Below are 15,407 nucleotides of genomic sequence, written 5' to 3' on the forward strand. Positions count from 1 at the left end.
CATAATAATTACTCAATTTTGTATGTTTGTTTGATTATGTAATTACTCAGTTATTGTGTAGTTGGAGATAATTGAGGAGTCTAATTATACTCTCCAATTTACATAGTCCATATGAGAATTGAGTATAATTACAATGTATAATTACTAATTATTATCAATTTTAAAATATATTTATTACTAAATATTTTACCAAACAAAACAATAAAAATTTATAAGAAATTAACACTTACATCCAAACACTTTATATTTTAAAATATAGAAACACCCCTAAGAATCACCCTAACTCCAATAAAATCCTAGCCCTTTTTCACATTCAATTTTAATTGAATTATATTTAGTTTGTTTTCTTTTCAAACGAGCTTACTACTTACTGAAATGGTAGGCTTTGTTGCGGTCGCACCACTGTACAGTGACCAAAAGATCGTCATCAATAATATTATAGGCTCCTTATCAACACCATCACACCATGTAAGAATGTAATGCTAACATTTTTTGCTCCCAAATATTTTTCACAATATAACACCATAATTCAAAGCCAGATTTCGAAAGCTTACTAAAATTATTTTTTAGGTTAATTACCACTTTCTTGATGGTTTACATTTTTAGAGAAAGGAACATTCACATCTTTCCTAATTCCAGTTTTTAAACCAAATGCCATTGCCATCTTAATCTTACAATCTCTCCTTTGGGAAAGTAAACAAAATCTTGTTCAGCACATCCATTATGTATATAAGCTAATATTTATGCTGCAAATATTTTTATCTCCTAGGTAGAAAAATCAAAGTTTTACATCAAGAATTGAAAGCTGCAAATAAACTAGCTCTTTAGTTTCAAATTGAACTCAAGTATTAATCACCTTTATATTAACCAAAATTGCTCTTGAATAAAACAAAACAGAATATACAGCAGTAGAAAAAAAGAATACATAGACTCACTAAACTGATTGTTCTGAGTAGTAGAAAAAATATATATTTCAAGTGCTGGTTCACTCCTCAAGAATCCTCTGCTATCCTCTCTTCCATTTGAGTTTGAGATGGCAAAGAATACTTCAAATGGTGGCGAGCAGCAATCACCAGAAAGCTTCTTTTCTCTCCGCTCCCTTTACGTATGTATATTCAGCAAGGGGCAAAAAAAAAACAAAAAAATCTGTCTGTATGGACTATGTTGATGCTGTTAGAAAGAATTAATAATGCTCTAAACCCTGAAGTCACTTAAATAGTCCTGAGTAGAAAAATATAGATTTCAGTGACTGTTAATCGAAGTCAGATCTGCCACTTTGCCTTAGTCTTAAGTTTTGATTAAACAAAATTTGACCATCTCAGTTACCTGTAAGCTATCTATCCTCCAAGTGACTTCTGCCTGTATCCATATTTCATCCTTTCAATTAATTTCTCTTTTGTTTTTCTTTTCTTGTCCATCTTTAGCCTATATCTTTGTTCTCTCTCTCTTTCATATATACCTTGCCAATGCACTTCCCCAGTTAATGGCCATAACCACATCTCACTTGGATGGTCACCATCATCAGCAGCCTCTGCTAGATCTTCATCCATTCTTTTTAACAACGAAATATTGAAGTATTTTGCCCACATATGTCCTTGCCGTAGCTCAACTGGGTGTTGCTCTTGCAATGAACCCGAGTGTGGATCTATCAAAACCATTTTCCTTCCACTATGATAAGCCCAGACATTGACAAGAACTTCCAAGATCCGACAGTAACAATGCTTTTTCTGTTCATCATATGAAACAATAGACGAACGTTATACTCGAACAAAGACCCAGGAACATAAAACTAAGAAAAGTAGTCCCGAATAACTCAATGGAATTTCCATCCCGAGGTGACGCGACCTGAAGTAATTGTGTCTTCTTTTTTTTTTATAAAAAAATTGTTCAGAAAATTTAATAATTTTTTTTAGTTGTACAGACTCAAACCAATAATTATTACCCATGTGGATCATGAGGCAATTCCACTCAGGTTAAACAGCAATATTCTAAAACTAAGTGCCTGCATGACTTACCTCAATGTCTGAAGAGCCCAACAAACAAATATTTCTTTTGCTACCATTGGTGTGCAAGGCATCAAGAGAATCAGCAAACATTCTGCAGTTCATTTATGACATTTCAATTTAACTCCAATCAAATTCAGCAACAAGCTTGAATATCACTGAACAAAAAAAGAAAAATGCCTGTAAGACTAAACACAAACGAGCCTCAGCCTCTGAACCATACCGAGAAAACATAACAAACTCCAGGAATGATGGGGTTGGCATAACCCAGCTATGCAGAGCAGACCAGTGACCACCATCTTCAGGCATGGGGGGAAGAGCTTCAATATGTGATGGCAAGCCATACATCCGTCGGAATGTATCTTCAAAAGCATTTCTGGATGCATTTTTAAGCAAAGTACAGTTTCATTCACAGCCCAAAAGAAATTCACAAAATTAAATACATTATTCCTGATGCAGGCACAAGTATTCAAAAATCCAGTCCCGTTAATGAAACTATAAACCACCACTTTCATGGCTCTGTAAAGATGTTCTCTTGACATATGATTTCACAAATTACTGTAGTATAATATTTACTAGTATAACTATTCACATTTCTCCACCATACATAAAATAATGATAACTTCCCTAAAAAAAAAACCATGACAGGTGCAAGAACTAAAATTAACAGCTATAATCTTCAACATCCAACAGCAACTCATTTAAGAAGCGATAAGAAAATATGCATCCCTTTTACAGGATACTTAAACATAGAAAGTAGCAGCTACTGACTTATTACTCTTTTATACAAAATATTTAAAGTCAACTTGAAACCAAATGTCGAAAAACATACCTGCAGTATCCCCCATTCAAGATGTCACACATGGACCAAAAAGTAAGTGCATTTTCAAACCCTTCATTCATGTTCATACGTGCCCAAAAATATATCACATCTCCTTTAGTGTTCTCTTGTATTGTTTCCTCCAAAACCTTTTCAGCTTCTGTAGACAATGAGACCTGCTTTCTCAAAAATGAAAGGAAACCACAAACAATTACTTTGAAACTGAAAACAAAAACATTACAACGGCATCTGTGTAATGAAAAATAAAGAAGACGTTATCAGGTTCAGCAGTGTCTTTGCAGCATAACTGAAAAGTTTCTCATACTTACCAGAAAGAAATAGAGGGAATAAATTAAGGAATTCCATAAAAGTTTCAAAGTAAAATCTGTCAAATATAATTAAATACCTTCCTACCAGCAGCATGCCATGATTGAAACCCAATCCAAGGTCTCCCATGAATGTTATCCACCTTTTTTGCAATAGCAAACATTCCTCCAATTTCACAGAGAATGTCCCTATAATAGGTTTCATTTAAAACAGGAAGCCTGGAAACAGCATTCACATCATCTGATCTCAATCTCTGTGCTCTGGTAGACTGCCATATACATCATAGGATAATTTCAATAAGTACGGTAAACAACAAACTTCTAGTGCAAATTTCAATACTTATGACTTAATCTAACTTAAAAAGTTCTGATAAAGGCGAGGGAGGAAAAAACTGCAACCATAATGGGATCAAGCTTTTCTTAATCAAGAATAAAACACCTTAGAACTTGGTTATACAAATCCAGTAACACATTAGGGAGGAAAAAAAAATGTTCTTGGCACTTGTGAGTGGTGATTTCAATTTATTATTTCTGCATTTTTCTGTAAGAAACAGTACTTTTATCAATGATCAAAAACAAAAATTACAAGAAAGAGGGGGATAAGGTATCCACAAGAAACAAACCAAAGCAAAAAATGAAACAACCACTGCTAAACAAAATGAAACTTAAAATAAGGTCTTGTGAGTAGATCCCCTCTCCCTAGCTACCCCAACCTATAAATTAGAATCCCATAATGTTTTTAAGCACCTTTAACATACAATTAGAAAGTACAAAAACTCAAGGGAAGCAAAAAAGTTGACAAGGATATGAACAAAATTAACGTAAATATATATATATAAAGTACTCACAAGACTTAGTCCACGGTATAAAGAACCATGGTGCAAGAATGGCCACGCTGCAGCTCCACTGTATATTTCATAAATGCAGACCGGCTGACCCGTCCTCTCAAGCTCTCCCTCATCCCTCTCATTGGCTTCAAACTTAAGCTTTTCAGATTTTCGAGCATTCCGATATATCTCATCCCATATACCAGAGTTTCTATCCATCCTTTCTTCAAGCTGCAGATGAGGACAAAAACTATTTCAAGCTTCATAAGAATTAAAAAGCAGTAGGCTGAAAAGTGGTTAAATTGGGAAAAAATCATAGGAAAGCATAAATTACAAGAGTAAAGACAACAGCATACCTCCTCTGTTTCCAACCTCTCATATTCTTCAGAGTTCTCTATTTCCTCTAAAACATCCCAGTCAAGTTGATGTGGGATATCTTGTTTCAGATTTCCAGCTCCATCCTCAGAGATGTTCTTGACATTGGCAGAATTTGTCAACTCTCCTTCAAGGGCATAGACAACACTCAAGTTTTGAAGCAAAACTCCACCCTCATCAGTTTTTAGAATTTCGCCATATGTCAAATCAATTTCCTTCGGGAACAACTCCCATTCCCATACCCTAGAACGAAGCTGAGACACTGGACTTGGAAGGAATGCATCAGAAGGGAAATTGAGCACATTCTCTAGAAGTCGTGCATAACCCATTATACATTCTGATGCCAGCATGTTCTTTGCAAGGCGTCTGCCAGCGGAGGCAACTGTCTGAGCAAATCTAGAAAGTTTTCCATTTGAAATAAGGAGTGAAAAAGCCTTCATTAAAGCATCTGGATTATGTTTTGTAAAGAATATCCCATGAACTCCACCAACTACCTGCGATTTGGAAGGTCCTTCAAGAAGGCTTAAAAAAATTATAGAAATTCCCTAATCTTGCAAATTATAGTATTTTTTTTAATTACAAATTATAGTATCAAAAATAGTAAAAATATATTAATTAATAAAACTCACATGTTTCTTCAAGACCGGGAAATCAGGTGCTATAACTGGAATTTCAAAAGTCATTGCTTGAAGAAGTAATGGAGGAAAACCTTGTACTTGTTGGGAGGAATCATAAAGAACAATGTCAGCCATTAACAACACACTCTTCACATCACTGTTCAAGCCAAAATGCCTCAAAGAACCATCCTGAAGTCCCAGACGTGCAGCAACTTCCTAAATAAAGGTTTGATCAATAAATCAATGTATCCTCAGGGCAAGACCAACAAAATTATGTCAATTGTCAGCTAAACACACCAGAAGACAACTCTTTAATCAGAATGGTCAAAAGAGTATTATCCATCCTCTGATCCTTTTTCATCATTTAACTGCCATTTCTTTTTCTTTTTATAAGAAAAGAAACAATTATTGACAAAATAAATATTACAATGAGGAAAAATAACCTCAACAATTCAAAGTGCTGTTTAAAAGAGGTTCTCTCAAAAACTGTGTGAAGCTTACTTGCCAGGATTACATAAATTTAACATAAAATTTATCTCACTGATCCACCATCCAAATCCTCCTAGAGCATTACTCAGCAAACATAATAGGAAAAAAAGAAAATGAGAGAAGATCATGATATCCAGAGTTATGACCTCTTGAAAAAAAAATCTTATAAGCTTATTTACAAGGTACGTTACAGAAAACAATAAGGTTAAGTCAAGTACTTGGGGTAAAAATTGTATACTCATCTATGAAATAATTTCTAAGGAACTAATTTTTCACCGACCATTGTACAAGTATTTCTTGCACACATCAAAAACACATTTTCCTAGTCACAACTATTGACCATAAAAGATTGTCCACTTGAAAAAAGAAGGCAGATTCAAGCATTTTAGAACTGATACAATATAGTTTGAAATTGATAAGAAAAAAACATTATCCTAAATGCAGATTATAGAAATAATTACCTGTAAGAAGTCATCGTATCCATCAGTGGAATTACCATATAAAAAAACAAACTTAAAAGACCCCTCAGGATCTTTCCTTCTAGCATATTTTATTAGCAAAGGTCCTATCGTATGCATTGCCACAGCATAGTCCCATGATAGCTCATTGTAAAAGGTCGAACTTCCAACTACAAGAACCAACAAATCATCATTGCTAAATCCATTATTCTTTCTTAACTGAATTTTGGATTGGGTCTTAATGTAGCGTTCTGCAGCCCAAACATCTAGTGGAGATCCAGGAATGACAAAGAAGTTTCCAGAGTCAAGCACACTATATAACATCTGATACAGATTGCAGGAAGCAATTAAAATTTGAGGAAAAAAAAATACAAATAAGTAATGGAACAATGATTGAACAACATAACATTTGAAAAAGAAAACAGATCTACCGGCAGACTGAAATCTGGAAACACAATAACGTTAGCTCTACTAAAAGCACTTCTCCAGTGAGAAATAAGGTGCATCCAGCCCATTTCCTCATACATTGAAAGACGGTTTGCGAGGGTATCTTCTTGAATTATCCATATCAAAGGTACTGAACAGAAAGGTTCCTGCATAAGGCTGCAAATATAAAACTTACTGATCACTGAATCTTCAAATAGAACAAACTTATTAATGATAATTCTCAAAAAATAAAGTGAGAGAGAGAGCCAGCTGGCAACTACTAGACAATATTTAATTACGAACTGCTTTTGAGATCCATACTAATTGAGCTTCCTTTTGTATATACAAAAACACCAATCTTGAATTATGATAGTTTGACTCACAGACTATAGAGTAAAAAATTTTGATGCTCCGAAGATAATGGGTTCATATGTAACTGCAACTTGTCTAAATGATTTCTAAGAACAAGCAAATAATAAGAACATAAGCTACACCAACATTTAAATGTAATCTCTCTCTCCCTTCTTCTTCTTCTTCTTCCTCTTCTTCCAGCTGATTGCAAGGATTTGTTAGAAACGAAGGCTCTTCATTATGTGAACTGAAAGTCAACTTTGTTTGGTCATTATAATTTATAAGCTCCTCATTCCTATTGCTCAACTATCAATGTATGTCATCATAAATTCCTAAACTCATCAATTCGCTGAAAGAATATCCATCCCTCTCCACTTTCCCTCTTGAATATGAAAATAATATTTAAGATAAATAGCTCATGTACCAAAGAAGTTTATTGCTTGAAATATGTAAATAAAATAAAATGAAATATAACAAGATCGGCGATCAAGGAAATCAAGAAGAACTAACCAGTTGGTTGAAAGAATAAAAAGCTGTTGAACCTAAATGTAAACTTTAAGGAAGCTACAAAAAACTATCAACTCAACCCACCTTGAAATTGCCCCTTTTGCTTCAAGCGAATCAACAATAACACCTTCAAAGCTACAGAGAAATGAAAAAGGAAAAAATAATATCAATGATCAGACTAAGTAAACAAAGAAACAAACAAGACCCTCTCCAATAGTTGCAAGCCAAAAAAATTGACACTACCCTGATTGACCAAATGATAAACGTTTTCAAGTCCCAACAGTGAAGTTGGGAAAGACAGAAGTACCGAAAATATATAAATAGCTTTTATAAAAAAATAAAAAAAAAACACTATGATAGAGAAGAGGAAAACATACATTGACCAATCAATATGTCCATAACTCTCAGAACCAATAACTGAAATCTGACCTCCAAGTTGCTCCCATATTGTCCGTGCATTTCCATCCTCTACTGCAAAAATCTGTCAAAAAGCCATCATAAAGAGACACAAGCTTTTCAAACCCAACTGAAACATTATATATTAAAGAACTCCTTGGCCCCTTCTTTTATATAATATCTAATAAGAAAATAGATAGCTTCTACTACAGCATCATGTCATACCATTCATATACGATCATGGAAGCATTTTTTTCTCAGCAAATGAGCAATAATTACACTACCAATAGTAGATAAAGAAAAAGAAGATGAAATGTGTAAAAACTCACCTTAAGCACATAACCAAGCTTTTGCATGCTCTTTAACACAGTAATTAACAGCAGGGACTGTGGATTCTTCTTCATGTTTCCTAACACCTGTCATTCAACAAAATGAGGCCCAATTCATTGCAATGTGAAATATACACACACATTAAATCCCCATTTCGGCAGAAACAAAAAATGACGTGGATACACAAAAGGTGGGAATCTAAGCTAGATTTTATAATCGTGAAAGTAAATTAAAATGATATTTAACCGTGACTATATGCTATAATGTTCTTCAAACCACAATAACACATATAACTTGTGAATAATAAAATTGCAAATATCATTTGAGCCACCGTAAGTGTGAACCTATAGACAGATAAAAGAGGAGCAGTCCAAACAGGAGGGGAAGTTCATGACCATCATTAGCCTTCTCCCTGTACAAATGTCCACTTAAACCATTGAAAGCTCTAACTACACATATTTGTAATACCTTAACCTAGCTTTGTTTTCCTACGATCCAAAATTTGCTGCTCAAATTTCTTACAAGCCTTTCTTCTGGTATATAGATCCAAAGTAAACATACTCTGTTTGCCTTTTCTAAGTCCATAGCATAAAAGTACCTTCCCAAATCATATATATACACCGACATGCAATCCAGGAAAATCCTCCAGTGACTTATTGTTCTCCCTTGTCCTACATCACTAGATTTGACAAATTTGAATGATTTCTAGTTTGATGCTCTTTTTTTCTTTTTTTTTTGGGTTGACATAAAGCCAAAACCAAGGTTTTCGTTTATATAATTCTTGAAGTACAGAGGCAAAGATTGACAGAGAAATGGCACTTTTATATTTTACATCGAAAAACATAAAACAATTCCTAAACTGTCTCCTTCATAAAAAAAAAAACAGGCAATTTTATCGCAGACAAATGCAATGATGATGTACTAGGAAACACCATTTAATATAACTTCTCAAGTATCAAACTTACATCTCTTATCGGAATAAAAAGGAACTTCTTCCTGAAATAAAAACTGTTGTTTAATACTGAGGCTAGCTCAGTAGTGATTGGGAGGGAAAATGTGGATTTGAACGATATTTCTGATTTATGAATTATAACAAGTGTGCTAGCTATATTTGAAGATAAGATAATAATAATAAAAAAACACGCTTACAGTAGTCATTCCCTTCTTCAAACAATCAATTAATAATCCAAATATAATATTAACTCATTTATAACTTCATAAGAAGTGTTACTAGTCCGGACTCCGTTAGAGAATTTCGGGATGATTGCACTTAGGAATTCAGAACAGTTGCTAGACCTTTAGTTCATACAACAAGCCCCAATTCACTCGCATCGCCAAAATCACAATCAATCATTAATAAAACAAGTGTCAAACACTTCCATAAATCAAAATTCAAATTTATAAGCCTAACAATATCATAAATTAAGAAAACAATTTAGATCTCCATTCAAAAACAAAAGCAAAGTCAAGTAACAGTTTAGCACTCACAATAGCAAGTCTAGGCGCCCGAACAGCAATCCTCGGCTCATTGCGCAAATGATCGAGACCATTCCCCTCTGCGAGTCCGCGTGCTATCCTCCCAGGCACGAACCTGAGCGTGCTGCCAAGCTTCAAACCATCTCTCAGCAATCTCCCCCTATCACTCCCTTGCCTGAACACCGACGTGATCGAGCTCTGCAGCACCATGGACGCCATTGCAAACAAGAACACCGCAAAGATTATCACTAAATAAAACGTCGACTTCCCTTTGAAAGGAAACAACCACAGAAAACCTTTACGATTGAAACGATTGGGATGCGATCGGACACCCCGCAACAACAACGATGAATGGCGATCCGACAACGGCTTGCCTCGATCTCGCTGGTGGCTAGGGTTAGGGTTCCGCTTGAAAAGAAAGCTCGTACCGATCGAGTGAGAAGCGAGATCATTACCAGCACCGGAGACGGGGACGGTATTAACATTGCCGTCGTAACCATCTGGAGAAGAAGGCGACGAATTTCGGCCCATGGCCAGACTTGATTGGCCTCTCGTTCTCGTTTTCCGGCGAAAGTGACGGAAAAGCTTCGCTCAAGTGTGGCTGTGTGAAAAGATGGCAATGTGAACAGTGAGAGCTGGCATTGGAGAGGAGAGAAGGTTATGTGCCTCACTTCGACTCTCTTCTCCTCTACTCTTGTCAGCCTATGAGAAAGTGAAAAACGAGTTTTCATTTCCTTTTCTATTTTTCCTTTTCTTTTATTTTACAACAAATTTTGTTAATTTAAATTTTGGCACCAACAAATAATTTTAATTTTAATTGATCCCCTCCAAAAATAATAATTATAATAATTGGTAATAAATGAAGTCTTTATTATTTTTATTTTTATTTTGACAAAAAAGAGTATTTATTATTTATTAATTTTATGGTTGATGAGTAAGTGTGAAGTATTAAATTTGAGGAATATATTTACTCAAAAAAATTTGAGGAATATACAATGCACGTGCCCGCAAATTTAGCATGATCGTACTAATTATATTAAAATGGCTTTTAAGCTTGATCTATTAATAAATTAAGTACGTGATTTTGTGCCATAAGTGACAAATTTCATAACAAGTATATTTGCTCTTACAAAAGTTTAAGGTATGTTTTCATAAATATGGTTTTTTAGTCATTAATATGCAAAAATATGATAATTAAACTTTTCTCGGTTTGTATGGACAAATTTAATTAAAAAAAATCAGATTATAGGAAAAAAAATATGGCATAATAATGATTTTTTTACAAAAATATGGGAAAAAAAATCTCATAAAAGGGAATATAAATTTTAAAAATCCATAAAATAATATTTGTAAAAAAAAATCATATTTTTTAAAACTTTATTGAAAAACCCATATAAATTATAATTTTCACAAAGTTTAATTACTTCAATGAGAATATATAAATAAAAAAAATTGACATTTTTACTAAATTTGACAATTTTTTTACATTTTTACCTTTAGACGGATAATTTTACATTTTTACTGTTTTTATTTTTCTTTTACTCATTTTGTTGATTTGTTTTTTTAAAAAAATATTGTATACTCATTCAATATCAGGTTTTTCAGGATTTTTAATATATTATTTTGTTATACTCTCTCTCATCTACTACTTATATTTATCCTAGATACAAATAACATGTAATGCACATTTATTTAATTTAATTTATTAAATTTTTATATTATTATATAAATATTTTAAATAAATAAACAATATTATATATAAAAAATAACATAAACATATTAAACAACAAATTATTACAATTTTTTTAAATATATATATATATAATATGGTAATATTTTTAAATATAAATGATAATTTTTTTAATAAAAATAAAAATTATGTACTATATATTATTATAACAATATTTTATTATATTTATATTGGTATAAGAATGAAATATCTAGTCTTTTATTAAATATTATTATAATAATAGTATTTTATAATATTTAAATTTATATTAATATAATTAGTAAAAAATAGGATTATATATTATTATCATAATAATATTTTATAACATTTAACTTTATGCTAATATTGTTATTAAATATCTAGTCTTGTATTACATATTATTATAATAATGATATTTTATAACATTTGAATTTGAATTTGAATTTATATTAATATAATTATTATATATGTAGTCTTATATTAAATATTATTATAATTATGATATTTTATAATATTTGAATTTATATTAATATAATTGATAAATATCTATATTTAAATTAATTTGAAAGGTATATTCCGTTAAATATTTAGAATATTTCATTAAAGTTAATAAAACAAACTATTAAAACAAAAAAAAATCGATTATCTACACACTTATTATATAGAAGAGATATTTTTTTTCATTTTATTTTATTATTTTCACACACTCTCTCATACACTCATCTACCTTAATTGTTATTTTTCCATCATTTTATTTTTCTTGTTATACTATCACATCATTATCAAACTTTTTTATTATTATTAATTCGTAGAATTGTAGAATATAATTTATTAAAATAATATTTGAGTGTAAAAGAAAGACAGCTGTACCTATACCAAATACTCCACCATCTTTAATCATGACACTACATCATCTTCTTTTTCTACAGTTTTAATCATTTTTTCCTTTTCTTTTATTTCACTTTATCCTATGCTCAATACTCATTTTACTTCTTCTTCCGAAGATCAATATATTTTTTTTATCTAATATTCTTCATGATGGTCACTTTTTTTTCTTAAACATTACCTTATACCCCAATACATATTTTAGTTGTTGTTCATCTTCTCAATTTTCTATATTCTTCTTCTTTCTTTTTTCAACGAAGCTCTTGTTCTCCTTCTTTATTTGCAAATAAAGACATGGTCGTCGTTTTGTTAGTTTTAAGTTTATGTTGTGTTTTTCGTTGGTTGTTTTAATGTTGCATGTTATTATCCAGATTATATTTGTGTCGTTTTTTTTTTTATTTCAGCATATCATTCTCATTTTGATATTATAAAGGTATATTTCTTTTCTTATTTTTAGATGCTTTGTAGTTATTGGTTGTTTTCTATTTTTAAGTTTGTTTTGTTTATCTTTGGATTTTCTATCTCTAGTACATATGTTATTAAAAATATATAAAAAAAAAACTATCATCAACACAAAGCAACATAAACTCTCTCTCTCTCCCCCATCTCTTTCTTTCATTCTTTTTTCTTCTTCAAATTTTCACAGCAACAACATCATCACCATTATAGACCGTTGTTGACTTGAAGTTGATTTTATGTTGATCTTGCGTTGTCTACTTGTCATTGTAGGTTGTATGCTAGGATCATTGACAACAACGCTTACACAACATGCCAACAACCCGAAAGCAACAATGTTTTAGATTTGTTGTTGTTGACGTCAGATCTAGATCGCCGACATCTATGGTGTTTTGACGTTGCTTGTTTCTCAAATCGAGATTGGGTTGTAGTTGTGATTTTTTTCTTATCGAGATATGTTATCGTTGTGGTGTTGCTTTTCAGATCAAAATGCTCTGTATTTTTGTTGTTGTTTCAGGTCGAGTTTGACTGTTGTTTGAAATCGAAATCGTTGTGGGTCATCTGAGAGAGGTCTGGTCTATGGTTTTGTTGTTGTTTGAGGTTGGGTTTGGATGTTGTTTCAGGGCGAAATCACTGTGGGTGTCGCCTAAGAGAGGATGAGTTGCAGCCTGAGAGAGAGAACAAAAAAGCAAGTAGTATTTCTGTAATTTTGAAGTTTTGTTCCGTACAAATGTAAAAATTTCATGCTACAGTAAAAATTATATTTTTTTTATTACTTTTTAGTTATTTCATAAAAAAATCCCTAAAAGAAAGAAATTTCTACGGTAGGGGCCTCAAAAATGGCCCTACTGGTGGGGCTATTTTGTGTTTTCAGTCTGTTAATAGTTTTCGGCACGATGTTTTTATGACTGTGTATATTTATGTTATTTAGAACATCTTGCAATTTTTAAGAAAATTCCAAATAATTTACAGTGCCGAAAACTAGTTTAAAGATAGATTGTTGCACGAGTGATTAATTTTTTTATGCGAGTGGAAAACAGCAGGTTTGAACTTAGTTTTTTGCACGATAAATTATTCAGAATTTTCTAAAAATTTACAAATATTATAAATAACTATAATATACACGGTTATAAAAAAAATCGCACTAAAATTTTTTCACGGGTAAGAAAAATAAAAGAGCCCAACCGGTACAATATTTTTTTGAAGTGTCTATATGATGTGATTTTGATAGTGAGAGTCACTTTCCAAAGTAGTTGAAGTATATGTTTCAGAGTATCTATTCTAAATTAATTCGGTTGAAAAGTATTTGTAATATATCAATATTTTTTATAATTTATCTTGAGTTTTAATCAAATTTTAACATTTTTTATTTTATCTATTTTTTATAATAATAATAATAATATTTTTTCAATTTATCATTTTACAAATGAAAAAATATATTGGAATTTCATTTTATAATATTGTATTCGTCTAATTATAATATTTATTTTTTACACTTTGAAAATTTATTTTCGCACACAAAATCATATTTTTCTATCAAAAAAATTATTATGTACAAAAAATATTTAAACCACTTTAGAATGAGTTTGTATTTTAAAAGGATATGTAACTATTTGGTACATTGTGTTTTTTTAAAGTATCATTTTGGTACTATGTATCTATAATAATGCTCATTTGGTACCCTATATTTTGAAATCGTGCATATTTGATACCATGTATTATAAAATCATATATATTTGATACCCCAAACTTAAATTTAATTAATAAAATTTTACAAATTTAATCAAAATGCTCTCAATTATACGAGTTCTAAATTTATATTTAATTACTTAATTACATATAACTGATGACAACTTGGTCATATTGACAAAATTTTATCTATCAAATCCAAGTCTAGGATACCAAATATGTATGATTTTAAAATATAGGGTATCATATGAGCATTATTGAAAACAGAGGGTACCAAAATAATACTTTGCAAAATTACAATGTACCAAATGAGTAAATTCCCATTTTAAAAAGCAAAATAATATCTTTGAGATTTGTATAAAATGTTAGAAAATATAAAATTAATAATTTTTGGTAAAAGTAACTTTTAGCTTTTTCTAAAAATAGCATTTTGAATTTTTTTTGCAATAAACTTATTTATTATATATTACTCAAAATAAAAATATTTAAAATAAATTAATATTATTTAATAAACAATATTTAATTCTTAATTTTTTTTCAAAAAATATTTTATAATTTATATTTATTAGATATTTTTTATTTTAGTAAGTTTAAATTAACAAACCACTTTAATATATAATTTATTATACACTATAACATTATTTTTGTATCTCATAGTATTTTTAAATTATAATTTATCCTAAACATATCAATTTCATGTTTGAGGCAAAAATAAAAAGAAAAATAAATAAATACATAAAAAATGAGAGTTTCGAGATAACTTGAACAAGATTATAATACTATTATCATTATAATTCGAATCTTAGCTACATTAAGTAGTTATAATATATATACATAATAATATATATTATATAATATAATATTTTTATTTATGATCACTTTATTAATCTCTTATAAAAAAAACATATATAATTGAACACTTGTAAATTTGTTTAAATAAAATAAAATAAATATGACAACTTAATACAATATTTCCAACTTACAACACTTTAAAATCTGTAATTTACCAAACTCTCAGCAACTTTTCACCACAACACCCTACAACACAGCTACATATGCTTTTCCACACAGCACAGTTGTACCAAACTGGCCCTAAATATATAGTAAATATATGCCTAAGTTGGTTGTTCCGTGCATTTGTATAAAATCATCCGACCAGTCTGATCGGTGTTATATTATTTTAAATAATATAACGTTAGATTAAATAATGTGACAAAATGTGATTTGACATACCTTGTAACATATTTGTTGACGCCGTTTTTCGTCAA

The 15,407-nt window shown here is 30.7% G+C and overlaps 1 protein-coding gene across 2 annotated transcripts; it reads right to left on the reverse strand.

Moving 5' to 3' along the window:
* Positions 1-835: 835 nt before the first annotated feature.
* Positions 836-10,116, reverse strand: LOC133797855 (uncharacterized). Of its 2 annotated transcripts, XM_062235937.1 has the most exons (15): positions 9,414-10,116; positions 7,925-8,011; positions 7,577-7,680; positions 7,284-7,334; positions 6,347-6,518; positions 5,919-6,239; positions 4,981-5,184; positions 4,333-4,845; positions 3,998-4,207; positions 3,230-3,418; positions 2,836-2,999; positions 2,227-2,379; positions 2,016-2,097; positions 1,327-1,727; positions 836-1,221 (listed from the first exon to the last, which is right to left on the reverse strand). In XM_062235937.1, the coding sequence occupies exons 1-14, from the start codon at positions 9,930-9,932 to the stop codon at positions 1,338-1,340; spliced, it is 3,159 nt and encodes a 1,052-aa protein (XP_062091921.1). In that variant the 5' UTR covers positions 9,933-10,116; the 3' UTR covers positions 836-1,221; positions 1,327-1,337. The 2 variants fall into 2 exon arrangements, with proteins under 2 accessions (XP_062091921.1, XP_062091920.1); XM_062235936.1 differs by having other exon boundaries at positions 836-1,727.
* Between the last annotated feature and the right edge of the window lie 5,291 nt (positions 10,117-15,407).

This window comes from Humulus lupulus, chromosome 8, assembly GCF_963169125.1.
Source record: "Humulus lupulus chromosome 8, drHumLupu1.1, whole genome shotgun sequence".
Taxonomy (NCBI): Eukaryota; Viridiplantae; Streptophyta; class Magnoliopsida; order Rosales; family Cannabaceae; genus Humulus; species Humulus lupulus.